This window comes from Otolemur garnettii, unplaced genomic scaffold, assembly GCF_000181295.1.
Source record: "Otolemur garnettii isolate 467f Iridium unplaced genomic scaffold, OtoGar3 scaffold00324, whole genome shotgun sequence".
Taxonomy (NCBI): domain Eukaryota; kingdom Metazoa; phylum Chordata; class Mammalia; order Primates; family Galagidae; genus Otolemur; species Otolemur garnettii.
This window is the reverse complement of record NW_003852719.1, coordinates 49984-63129: the sequence shown is the minus strand read 5'-3', so window position 1 is coordinate 63129 and position 13146 is coordinate 49984. Positions and strand designations below refer to the sequence as shown.

At 44.1% G+C, this 13146-nt stretch overlaps 1 protein-coding gene across 1 annotated transcript in view; it reads left to right on the top strand.

Moving 5' to 3' along the window:
- LOC100950505 (E3 ubiquitin-protein ligase SH3RF1) overlaps window positions 1–13146 on the top strand; it is a 55211-nt gene that overhangs the window by 22941 nt on the left and 19124 nt on the right. Inside the window, exons 5-7 of the mRNA XM_023509055.1 lie at window positions 608–718; window positions 9604–9755; window positions 10831–11001. Coding sequence (XP_023364823.1) covers window positions 608–718; window positions 9604–9755; window positions 10831–11001 — 434 coding nt within the window. The remainder of the gene's footprint in view (window positions 1–607; window positions 719–9603; window positions 9756–10830; window positions 11002–13146) is intronic.

The following is a 13146-nucleotide window of genomic DNA, read 5'->3' as shown; positions in this document are numbered from 1 at the left end:
ATGAGCTGAATAAATTTCTCTCGAGTAAATTACTTTTCAGTACTATCATGGGTGATGATACTGATTTGGAAAATAACTAATTTGGCTTGACATTGTTCCTTTAAGGGTTTTGGAAGTAGTCATCTGCTCTAGGCTGTCCAAGCAGCTTGCATTTTAATCATATTGTCCCCACTGAAAGGTAGAAGTTATGAAAAAGATCCTAAAAATAGCCAACTACTGTGAGAAATCTGCACAAATCTAATGTGTTGACGGAGAGATGTGTAGCCACAGCCCACTTTCACAGTGTCTCCAGGGAAATGGTTAGGAGGCTCATGAGCACCAGGCTGCCTGTCTGGAAGGTCAGTTTGGTTCACAGCAGTGTACAAAGGAGACAGCCATTGACATAAGCATTGGAGTGATGAGTATTTACTGTGTGACTCCCCAGTGTCAGTGAAATGCCTGGTGCAGACGAGGCAGCCAGCAAGTCTTAAGTGGACTAGGCTGAGAGGGATTCCACTGCCCTTCTAGCTGTTTATCTCTAATGTGAAGGGGCTTCTCAAGGCATATCCAGGGTAATCTGCTCGTTAAGTATAGTCTTCCTGTAATAACTTTTTTTTTTTTTTGGCAGGTTCATATAAGTACCACTGGGTTAATTGTGACCCCACCCCCAAGCAGCCCAGTGACAACTGGCCCCTCATTTGCTTTCCCCTCAGACCTTCCCTACCATGCCACTCTAGGGGTGAGTATCAATTCCCCTCCTTCATTTCTCCTTTGGATATTTAGTCATCATGATCCTGCATACCCCACATCTAACACCTGCAATTTACCATGAGACTCACTAAGGGAGGTGGATCTCTATCTTTCATCTATTATCTCTGTTAATTTTAGCAAACATTAACCCCTTACCTGCCACAAGCAAAGGTTTTGATAGTGAAAATCAATGGCTTGAAGCCATGAGAAGAATTCTGAAAAATACATTCAATTTTCAGTGAATTTCAATCTGATTTTTTGAAGGCTTAACCTTTATTTCTTTTGAGTTTCTAGATCCTGCTTTCTTTCTTTCTTTTCTTAAATTTAATTAATTTTTTTGTTAGTAGCAGTTTATTTTTTTCTTAATTTAATTTAATTTTTTGTTAGTAGCATTTTATTTTTTATTTCAGATTAATGAGGTACAAATGATTAGTTTATGATGTTTGTATTTGTTATGTGAGGTCTCTGTTGTAGTTGTGTCCTATACCCCATATACCCTCACATTGTGCCCATTCTAGCTTATTTCTTATAAAGATACTTTTATAGAAATATTGAGAACACAAATTCTAAAGGCTAATGGTTTGCTTTGACTTAAATGAAAAATTAATACCAAATTTCTACCTTAATGAAAAGATTTTGTCCTTTAACTTATTTTTTTTTTCTTTGAGACAGAGTCTGGGTAGAATGTCATGGCATCATAGCTCACAGCAACCTCATACTCTTGGGCTCATGTGATAGGTGATTCTCTTGCCTCAGCCTCCAGAGTAGCTGGGACTATAGGCACCAGCCACAGTGCTCAGCTGTTTTTTAAGAGACTGGGTCTCGCTCTTGCTCAGACTGGTCTTAACCTCCTGAGCTAAAGCAATCCACCTTCCTCAGCCTCTTGGAGTGCTAGGATTACAGGCGTGAGCCACCGCACCAGGCTTCTTTTAACTTCTTCCCTTGGCACAGCCTTTAGCTGTCACTACCTGAAGCCCCCTTAGATTGCATGGATTTTCTTTCTGAGAGTGTAATATCCTACAGAGAGAGTTTACATACAAATTGATTCAAAACATCTGACTGGGAAAATAATAGGGAGAATTAGAACAGCTAAGACAGATAGGCATAGAGAAGAGGACCTCTGTGGAGAGAAGATTAAAAGGGAAGAACAAATGTGGCCCAGTTCAGGTGGTAGAGCTGTGACAGCGCCAGTTGCCACTCCCTGAAAGTGTGGGAAGGGGCCAGTGGTTGGGAGGCGTGTATCCTCTAGCCTGGGCATGTATATGCAGACTCGCCTTTCCAGTGAGTGGAATGAGGATAGAAGAGATTGTCACTCAGACCTCATCTGGAGTGCCCACCCTCGTCCCTGCACCTCTGCATCACTGCCCACCCCGTTCATTCACTTGGCTATGAAAATATGTGTCTGGGCTCCATGCCTATGGCTTAAGCAGCTAAGGTGTCAGCCACATACACAAGGTGGCAGGTTCGAATCCAGCCTGGGCCTGCCAAATAACAATGACGGCTGAAACCAAAAAAACAGCCGGGTGTTGTGGCGGGCGCTTGTGGTCCCAGCTACTCGGGAGGCTGAGGCAGGAGACTTGCTTGAGCCCAGGAGTTGGAGGTTGCTGTGAGCTGTGATGCCAGGGCACTCTACCCAGGGGGACAGCTTGAGGCTCTGTCTAAAAAAAAAAAAAAAGAAAATACGTGTCTGACAGAGGGTGCAGCAGGCCCAAGGGAAAGCCCAGTCTAGCCACTTATTTGTTGTGTGACTGCCGAGAGGGTCCTCAAGCCTTTCATGCTGCTGTGCCCTTACCTGTATGTAGAGTGACATGAGGTGTAGGGTACAGAAGGCATGAGCACTGCCGATCCTGCTGATCCCCTGCTGAGGCATCGGGCCAAGTGCCCTTGAGGGCTTTCTCAGCTCTCTCTGCCTGGAGTGGTAGAGCTTCTGAAAGCTGGTTTGTCATTAGGTTGTGGATTTTAAGTATGTTGTAAAGATTTTATTTTTCTCTGCTGGGATGCCCAGAGCCAGGTTTGCAGGCCCTTCCCAGGAGGGACTCACAGCCTAATTAGCTGACACCTTGGCTCCATTTGCCTTCATTGTCTTCATTTTACCTTTGCCTCTTTCTCTTACATATTTTGTCTTGATACATTTTATAAATAATTGAAAACTGATTTTGAAACAAAGTGGGATAGAAATAAATATGAATTATGACCTAACTTGGCTTATCAGGGATCCTCAAACTTTTTAAACAGGGGGCCAGTTCACTGTCTCTCAGACTGTTGGAGGGCTGGACTGCGGGCCTCAGGATGAGTCGGCTGCTAAGCAGGACAGGCAGCGGTAGCAAAAACACCTGGTGGGCCAGATAAATGTCCTTGGCGGGCCGCAGTTTGAGGACACTTGGCTTAGATGTTTGGAAATTTTCAGAGTTAAGCATGTTCGTGTGTTTAAATGAAAGTTAATAACGTAGCTAGAGATTAAAGGTTTCTTTGTTTGTTTAAGAGATGGTCTCATTTTGTTGCTCTCGGTAAAGTGTGGTGGTGTCACAGCTCATAGCAACCTCTAGCTCTTGGGCTTAGTTGATTCTCTTGCCTCAGCCTCCCCAGTAGCTGGGACTACAGGTCCCCGCCACAACATCGGCTACTTGTTTGTTGCAGTTCGGCTGGGGCCAGGTTCAAACCTGCCACCCTCAGTATATGGGGCTGGCGCCCTATTCACTGAGCCACAGGTACCACCCTGTTTTTGTTTTGTTTTGGCTGGTTTTGTTTTTTTTAATGTTCCCTGAATGATTATAGCTTCCTTGACAGTATGACTATTTGGTGAAGGAAAAGTTGAATTTCAGCTAACTTTTATTGAAATTTAGTTCCCATAGCATTTGACTCACTCCAAGTGTTTGACCCTGAGCCAAATTCCATAACCACCCTGTTCTGTTCTCCCAGGGATGCTCTCTCCTCCTGTGCCCAGTTTACACACAACCATTTGGGATTCTCATTTCCAGATCTCTATCTTACATAGAAAACTCCAACTTAATTTCTTGAGGGGGAAAAATTCTGACTTTTTTATAGGCTGAGCATCCCAGACCTGAAATGCTCCAAAATCCAAAAGTTCCATGTCACCAACATGACACTCAAAGAGAATGTTCATTGAGCATTTCAGATTTGAGATGCTCAACCAGTAATACAAATTTTCCAAAATCTGAAAAACATCCAGAATACTTCTGTTCCAAAGCATTTTGGATGAAGGATATTTGGTCTGTGGTGGAAAAGACGTAACACTAGCTGAGTTGCAGCCCTCTGAGGCTGAAAATCTGATAATTTTGCTAGATGCTGTTAGCAGAGGGCTCACCTAGGGCAGATCAATGGGACAGAACACAAGAGAGTATAGATATCCAAAAATCAATTTACACTCAACCTTTTTAGCATAGGATTATGTAAGCATGTGAAGCAAGAGGAAATTTCACTAAATAGTATGTCTGCTGTGCCAATTCCATTTATTGAAAAACTAATCATAAACAGACCTTTCATCCCAGGAGATATCTAGATCTTAAAGTCCCTGCTAGAGTGGCAGAAATGTTCAGGTTTAATATGTTAGGTTTATGTGTTATGTGCCCCCAGCTTCTTCTGTTAGTTCAAGTGTTCTATTTAAAATTTGGAGTATTTCTGAATACTCTTAGAACCATCACACCAATAGTGTGTGGCTTGGTAGAAAACACATAATGCTGGCTCGGTGCCCATAGCTCAGTGAGTAGGGCACCAGCCACATACACCAAAGCTGGCAGGTTCAAGCCTGGCCCTGGCCTGCTGAACAACAATGACAAATGCAACCAAAAAATAGCCAGTGGTTGTGGTGGGCACCTGTAGTCCCAGCTAATTGGGAGGCTGAGGCAAGAGAATTACTTACGCCTAAGAGTTTGAGGTTGCTGTGAGCTGTGAAGCCACGGCACTCTCACCAGGGTGACATAGTGAGATTCTGTCTCCAAAAAAGAAAAGAAAAGAAAAGAAAAGACATAATGCTGTTCACTAGTACTTTTTAAAAAATGAAACTTTTTTTTTGAGAGAGAGAGTTTCACAGTGGCACACTGGCTAGAGTGCAGTGGTGTCATAGCTCACAGCAACCTCAAACTCCTGGGCTTAAGAGATCTTCCTGTCTCAGCCTCTTGAGTAGTTGTGACTACAGGTGCCTGCCATAACATCTGGCTACTTTCTCTATTTTTAGTAGAGACTGGGTCTCACTCTTGCTCAGACTGGTCTCAAACTCCTGAGCTCAAGTGATTCTCCTGTCTCAGCCTCCCAGAGTGCAGGTGGGGCCAGGAGCCCTGCCTGAATTGAAACTTCTGAATCTTTTATGCAGAATGCAGTTATGGACATACTGACATGTAATAGTCACACATAACAGTTAAAATTTTAAATGTTTAGGCTCGGTGCCTATGGTTCAAGTGGCTAAGGCGCCAGTCACATACACCTAAGGTGGCAGGTTCAAATCCAGCCTGGGCCCGCCAAACAACAATGATGGCTGCAACCAAAAAATAGCCGGGCGTTGTGGTGGGCGCCTGTGGTCCCAGCTACTTGGGAGGCTGGGGCAGGAGACTTGCTTGAGCCCAGGAGTTGGAGGTTGCTGTGAGCTGTGATGCCACGGCACTCTACCCAGGGGACAGCTTGAGGTTCTATCTCCAAAAAAAAAAAAAAAAAAATTTAAATGTTTAACATAATGAGCAAAACTGGTACTACATGTGTCTAAATCAGATAATTTATATTAGTGGGTTTTTTGTTTTTTACTTGTTGGGAGTAAGGTGAAGTTCTTGGTTTTATGTCTTGTATCTTCTGTTCAGTTTCAGGAGAACTTGTAAAACAAGTGACTAATAATCATTGGTCCTCTGTGTCAGCCTAGAGGTGTTTAGCTGCAAGATGTTACAAGGTAGCCAAGTCAGTAAAGGACAGATACCACCCCACAGCCAACTTATAAGCAGACTGCATTCCAAAAATATGTCACATTAATGTAAAAGTTTTATACACACACACATTCATGTAAAGAAATGAAGTTTAATGATGTCAGGTCTCAGAACACCCTGAGTGGCTTCATTTCGCTGCAGCTCACAGTGGAGCAGCATTTATTGCTATCAGTGGGGTCAAAGAGGAGCTCTGGAAGCAAGGCTGGGCGCAAGCCTTGGCAGTGTGAGAAGTAGACATAGAGCCTTTGGCATTGTCTGAAAATAGGAACGAGGAGTAGGGTGTGGTCCACATGTCCAAAGTAGTAGTCCAGTCAGATGGCAGCAGTCAGGAGCTGAGCACCTCTTGGAGTCCCGAGTCACCACAAGACCTCACTGAGGGTCTCTGTCCTCTGGCTACGAAGCGAGGAAGACAGTCTCTGTCTCACAGCCCCACACATTGTCACAGTACCTCCCGCCTGCTAAGCTTCTGCTGTGCTTCAGGGCACTGGGAAAACAGTTTTTGATCCTTAATTCTTTCTCTCAGATTGGTGTAGTGAGGCAGAGACCTTATGGAATTCACACAACTTGCTAGATCTTTTGCTTATAGATCAGATGTGGAATAAGAAATCTGCATTGAGATGGCAGCACTGCTGACTTGAGGGCATTTCCACACGGGAGCTTGGTGCTTGGGCGTCAGAGCTGGATACTCAGGGGCTAGAGCCAGGAGCTTGGGACTCAGAGCTGGGTGCTTAGTTCCCAGACTTGGAGTTGGGTTCTTGGACATGGGAGCTTGATGTACAGAAAGACCACTTAGAGATGCCGAGTTAGGGTTGAGATTGAGTTGACTAGAAAACAGATGTTCAGAAGGAAATGATGGTAGATGATGGAGTTGGGGAATATTGAGTGATACCTGCCCCAGGAACCCACAAATGTTCAGTCTGTCCTGCCGGTCACTTTCCTACCATGGGAGGCATGTGAGGGAAATGGACACATTAGGACAGCTGGAAATGAAACAAACCCTTTACTATCAGTTGAACCTGTGCCCAGAACTTCCATGCAAAGCGCTTTGCTGAGGAGCTGACCAGTAGCCCCAGGTCCAGTCCTGAGACAACTGGATTGTCTTAGCCACATCCAGTCTAACCACTCTCTGGACTGGTTGTACCAAGGGGCTGGAGGGAAGGGAAGGAGGTCTCATGTTCATGTATTGACCTTTACACCCACAGTGTTGGTCAGTAGCAGACATCGCCTACTGGTGTCTTGAAGTGTCGCCCACTCAGAGAGAAGATACTTCCCCCTCTAGGGCTCACTCTAGCAAAGGAGAGCAGTTGAGGACTGCCTTGTGAGGCTACGTCAGGGCCGGAATCTCTGCCTTGTTGACTGTCTCACATGTAGAGATTAGTGGGTCAGGAGAACAAAGCATGGACGTGGCAAGATTCGACCATTTCCCTTTAGCAGGTTGATTCTGAGGTCTGGTGTTAGTGAAGAAGATGCTGTTAAAACAGGGGACCTGTGTTTCTAGCAGGCTCACAGATTTCTTTAGCTAGTGGAGAGGAGCCTGGGCTGGCCCACAGCTCGAAATGATGGCAGAGGTCCAGGGACAGCAGGCCTTGCAGGGCAGCACACTGCCTGTGGCACGGTGTGCAGAGGCTTAGCTTTTAAATTCCACATCTACATACAAGTAGCAGGAATGGCCACATCACCAGGTCCTTTTGTTTAGGTTGTTTATAAAGCAGCTCACTGAACTTCCTGCCACGTCACAGCCCAGGGCTTACAGGATCACTTTAATAGCATCAGGGAATCTGATTTTAGTCATACTTTCTTCCTGGTCTTCCCCTGCACATGCTTATCCAGCAACGGGAGTCAATATGCCCAGTTTTATTAAGATTGCCTTTGTTTCAACTAAAAAGAGAAGTAACTTTTTTCCCCTACAGGCTTAGCCTGTAGGAGTTTTTGAAAAATATCTTCTTTGATGCTGCATCTCAATGTCTAACTTCCACTCTTTGCAAAAGTAATGTATGGGAACCATTTGCAGAGTGTATTTTGTAATGATAAGTGATATTGCTTTCGATTTTTTCATAAAATATGAAATATTTTTTATCAGGTTCATAGGTATTTTTTGCCTCTTTCTTCTTAGGGCCAGTTTACACAGCATCTGTGTTAATCAAGTCAGGCTATAGGAGACGATTTCATCCTTATGTTGCGCATGTGCCATTTGTCTTTTGTCTTCCTACAACCATATCCTTTTGAGATCGGGCTTAGAAAGATTTAAATGGAAATCTCTTGAGTGGTAATCTCAGTTTCTCATGTGTTACTTTGTGCACCATGCAGACTTGGTATGGTACCTGTCTAGTAACTGATGAGCTGTCATCCAAGAACTGCCCAGGTCACATTTGCTGAGTACTTTACTAAGATTGTCTTTATCTGCTTTGTCACTGGACGGAGGCCTGACAGACGGAATGCTTGTCCTTCTCCCCTTTAAAGGTGTAGAGGCTCTAAGCCCCAGGACATGTAAACTCCAGAGCTGTAGAGAGTAATGTTTTCCTAACATTCTAACTTGAACTGACCTCTTCCTTGGGTTAGCACTCTGGAAGCAGCTCTGCGCCTCATTTATTTCAGCAACAACTTCAGCTACAGTATGGGAAAAACCCGTAATTAAAGTCACGTTAGCCAGGCACACCTGTAATCCTAGCACTCTAGGTGGCTGAGCCTGGTAGATTGCCTGAACTCAGGAGTTGGAGATCAGACTGAGCAACAGCAATACCCGGCTTTATTGAAAATAGAAAAACTAGCAGGAGCAGTGGCGGGTACCTGTAGTCCCAGCTACTCAGTAAGCTGAATGAAGCAGGAGGATTGCTTGAGCCCAGGAGTTTGAGGTTGCTATGAGCTATTATGCCATGGCACTCTTAATGAGGGTGACAAAGTAAGACTTTCTCAAAAAAAAAAAAAGAATTTTGAAAGTCACTTTAACAAAAACTAAATACAATGTGGGAAATACTTGCCACATGTCTAGAAATTTGTATTATTTTTCTACTCACTTTATATTTGAAGCTATATACACATATTAACAGACCGATGGAGTAAACTTCTATTTCACTCAAGCTTTATTATAGGAAACAGAAATAATATGGCGATGATAAGCTGTGTTTAGAAGTTTGGTTTCTCTGGTTGTGTATGTGCTGATGTGTAGAACCCATTTATGTACCTCAGTGTGTTCTTCAGTCTCCTTATTCCAGTCTCCTCTATTTAGTTTTTACATCCAGTGATTCAAAGATTTGGGGAGGGTGAGGTGGGGACCCAGGTTTTTATGTGCCTGTTTTCCCAGGAGTTTCAGAGGTTTATAGATCTGAAGGTAACAATTGCTCCGTTGATTTTAATAAGGCTGGGCAGCCTATCACAGCCTTATGAAAATCACCAGCCATGATAGTACCAGCTTTCAAAAGCTGGCAAAGTTAAGAAAAGAATAAACCAAAAATAGTAATAATAGCCCAGTGACTAACCAGCTTGCTGTTGCTTGGGCATTTTCTTCAGAAGGGAAGATTTGAGGTGCAGCCTGATCGACCCATGTGGTGTCTCAGTCTCAGGTGACAGAAACAACCATAGATTAATCCCTAGCAAACAGTGTGACATTGTTGAGGGCTGGCCCCACAAGAGACTTCCCTACTTAAAAATGCTCTTAATGTAATATCACATGCAATTGTTTCATTGTTTCTCTCCCTTTTCACAAGGCTGATCACTTAACCTGTTTGCTGAAAAGGCTGCTGTGGCTTTAAGATCTTAAAGGAGCGCAAGGGATGAACTTTTAAAGGGGACTTTTATAGGAGGTGGCCTCCTGGTTCCACCCTGTGTGGATTCCATTAAAGTCTTATTCTGTGGATTTCTGGTTTTCCCTTTCACCTTCTGAGGAAGATGTAAGTCAGTGTTTTGTTCTCTTTTTCCTTCTTTTTTTTTTTTCTTTTTCCCATATCAGAGTATGAATCCTCCTCTCCCTCCACCACCTCTCCTGACTGCCACTGTCCTCGCCTCCATGCTGCCAGGTGCTGCTGCTGGAATGGGACCGAGGCCCGGGGCGGGGGCCGCTGAGCAGCCTGCACACTCACGGCCTCAGCCTCGCCCCAGCGTGTAAGTGAGGGTACCACTCGTCCCCTGCATGAGTGTTGTCTAGAACCTAGTTGAACAGCAGAGGCAGAGAAACTCCTTTCTGATATGAGGTCTAAGTGGTCTCTGTTCTACAGGATTGAACCCTGTCCTGCATATGATCAGGAAACAGCTGAAAGAAAGTGGGCCTAACATTCAAGCTGCCAGGCTGCAGTGCTGCTGAGTGAGGCCTTTCTTAGTTTAGGGAGACACACCGTTTGCTTCTGTATAACATGTATTATGTGTTACTAGAGCTGCCCTTTTTGTGCAGCTTCTGTTTGAGCTTCTGTCTTTTTTTTTCATCATTTCAATGAAGATACTGATGCACAGGGAAGTATTCCCCACAGATCAGACCCAGATCTAGCTGGTGTGTGAATGTAAAAACCTGTAAGTTCCTATCTCTAAGCATCCAGGAAGCTTAGTTATCCTGTTGAGAGTTTGCTGGAGGCAGAGCCAAGGCAGGATCTGTGGCCTCATGCCTATGAACTGTGGCTCGTGTGGCCTGACTGGTCTGTGGGTCCCCGTGATGCCATCACCTGGTATGTGGGGCTATCTCGTATTCTCCAGGACCTACACTGTCTTTTCCTTTGACTTCTTCAGATCCTGTCTTCTTCCTGGCTGAGCAGGTGTAGCCTAGGCCTCCAGCTTGTGTGTGATGGGCAGCAAGTTGTGCCCCAGAGGGGTTTCCTATTGGTTGTCCTCACCTGGGGTTGCTGCCCAGTCTGGCAGGTGCCGTGTGATGAGCCTGATTCGGAGTAGGTGCTTGTCCCTAGAGCAGGTCATCCCCCTTGGGAGCTGCATTGATTCTTTCATGCTACGCAGATGCTACTCACTTGTGGGACAGTCATAGGGAACAAGGTTGGCACACGCCCATCAGGAGGCCTTTGCCCACATTTGAAATGTAGACGGTGGAGCCCCTTCCAGTGCTGCCCACTGTTTATAGGGTCACACTCTCTGTTCACATCTGTACACAGTATTCAAGGCTTTGCCTGGGGAGACCTCTGAGCATTGTGGGGTTGTCTGCTGCTCAGCCTGGAACCCAGTACCCTTTCTCTTGTAGGTACATGGCTGTGTATCCTTATACTCCCCGCAAGGAAGATGAGCTGGAGCTAAGGAAAGGGGAGATGTTTCTAGTGTTTGAGCGCTGCCAGGATGGCTGGTTCAAAGGCACATCGATGCACACCAGTAGAACAGGGGTCTTCCCTGGCAATTATATGGCCCCAGTTACCAGGTGAGGCTCTGAGTGAGTGGTCTGCTTAGTTCTAAACAGAAAGCTTTGTTCTTCTCCACTGTTTCCATCCTATTTAGATTTCTTCTCACACTGTAATTGCCTATTACATAGCCCAAGTTTTATTTTATTTATTTATTTACTTATTTTTTATTTTTGAGACAGAACCTCAAGCTGTCCCCCTGGGTAGAGTGTCGTGGCATCACAGCTCACAGTAACCTTCAAGTCCTGGGTTCAAGCAAGTCTCCTGCCTTAGCCTCCCAAGTAGCTGGGACCACAACGCCCAGCTATTTTTTGGTTGCAGCCGTCATTGTTGTTTGGTGGGCCCGGGCTGGATTTGAACCCACCACTGTAGGTGTATGTGGCTGGCGCCTTAGCCACTTGAGCCACAGGCGCCGAGCCGATTTTTCTATTTTTAGTAGAGACAGGGTCTCGTTTTTGATTAGGTTGGTCTTGAACTCCTGAGTTCAAGGGATTCTCCTGCCTTGGCCTCCCAGAGTACTGAGATTACAGGGGTGAGCCTCCATGCCTGGCCCATAGCCCAAGTTTTTAAAAATCCTCATCCCTCATCTCTGTCTGCTAAAATCCCTTGTAATTCAAAAATTCTTAGTGTACTTTTCACATGGATATATGTGAAGTTATAGATTTCTACCAATAAATGTACCGAGTTCTTTTTTTTGTTTTTTGGAGACAGAGTCTCAAGCTGTCACCCTGGGTATAGAGTGCTATGGTGTCATCATCACTCACAGCAACCTGCAAGTTGGGCTCAAGCGATCCTCTTGCCTCAGTTTTTTCTATTTTTAGTAGAGCTGGGGCCTCACTATTTGCTCAGGCTGGTCTTGAACTTGTGAGCTCAAGCAGTCCACCCACCTCAGCCTCCCAGAGTTTTAGGATTGCAGGTGTGAGCCACTGTGCCCGGCCTGAATGTACTGAGTTTTAAGTTATTTGCTTTAATTTATCTGTAAGAATACTGAACTACACTATTTTCAATATTTTTCTTGTAGAAGATAAAAAGTGCAGTGTTTAATTAAATAAAACAAATTAATACTTACATGCCAAGCACATTTCTAAATGCATTATGCTTATTAACGTTAAGTCCTTAAGCAATTCGTTGATGTAGTAGCATGTATGTTATACATAATAGCACATGTAATGGATGAGAAAACTGAGGCACCAGGAGATGAAATGACTTGCCTGAGGTTATGCAGTGTGGAAGTTCCCCAACTCCACATGGTCTAGATCTTGTATTCCTTCTATTAATTTGGTGATTACTGTGAAGTCTGACAAGCGATTCTATAATAGATCAAAGGAAAATTTTTAAGGATAGTGTAGATCCTTCCTGATTGAGGGTGATTTTGCTCCCTAGAGCAACATCTGGATATAGTTTTGATTGTCACAGCTAGAGGTAGGGACGCTACATTTAGTGGGCAGAGGTCAGAGGTGCTGCTGAACCTCCTGTATAGAATGCCAAGGACAACTTTTCACAAAAAAAAAAAAGGAATAATCTGGCCCAAAATATCACTGAGGTTGAGGAATTCTGTTATGGAGGATTGGAGCTCTAAATTTATAAAATTTTCTTTATTTAAAGATAATCCACTGAGGAAAGGTAGCTTTGGAGAAAGAATGAAATGACCTCTGAGGAAATCAGCACTGAGGGAACTCTGCTTTTTGACCACTGGATTCTCAATTAATGGTCCAGTTTTAACTGTATTAAATCACTCCTCAAACCCCCTGATTTTAAATAGACAACTTCATGAACTGACATGTCTCTCAGCTGTTGGCCTTAATTTATAGGTTGGACAACAGCCTAATCAAATGAAAATCACTATTGTTGCAGATGGTGGAGGAATGTTAGCTTTAATTTGACTTGCAAATTTTTCGTCAGTGTAAACATTTTTTGTGTATGTTAAAAATCTGCACTCAGGATCCATCCTGTCCAGAAAACTCATGTAGCGCCTCCTTGGTGCTAAATAATAATAAACCAAGGAAACAGGATAGACAGCAACAGGAAATGAGGGTCATGACGGAAAAGCATTTTTATAAGACAAATAAACAAATAGACAAAGTATCAAAACCCTGTTCTTCCTTAACTCTGGAGAAATGATTGCTTACAGTAAATCCTGTTGTTCATTGTGGTAAATAATAAGG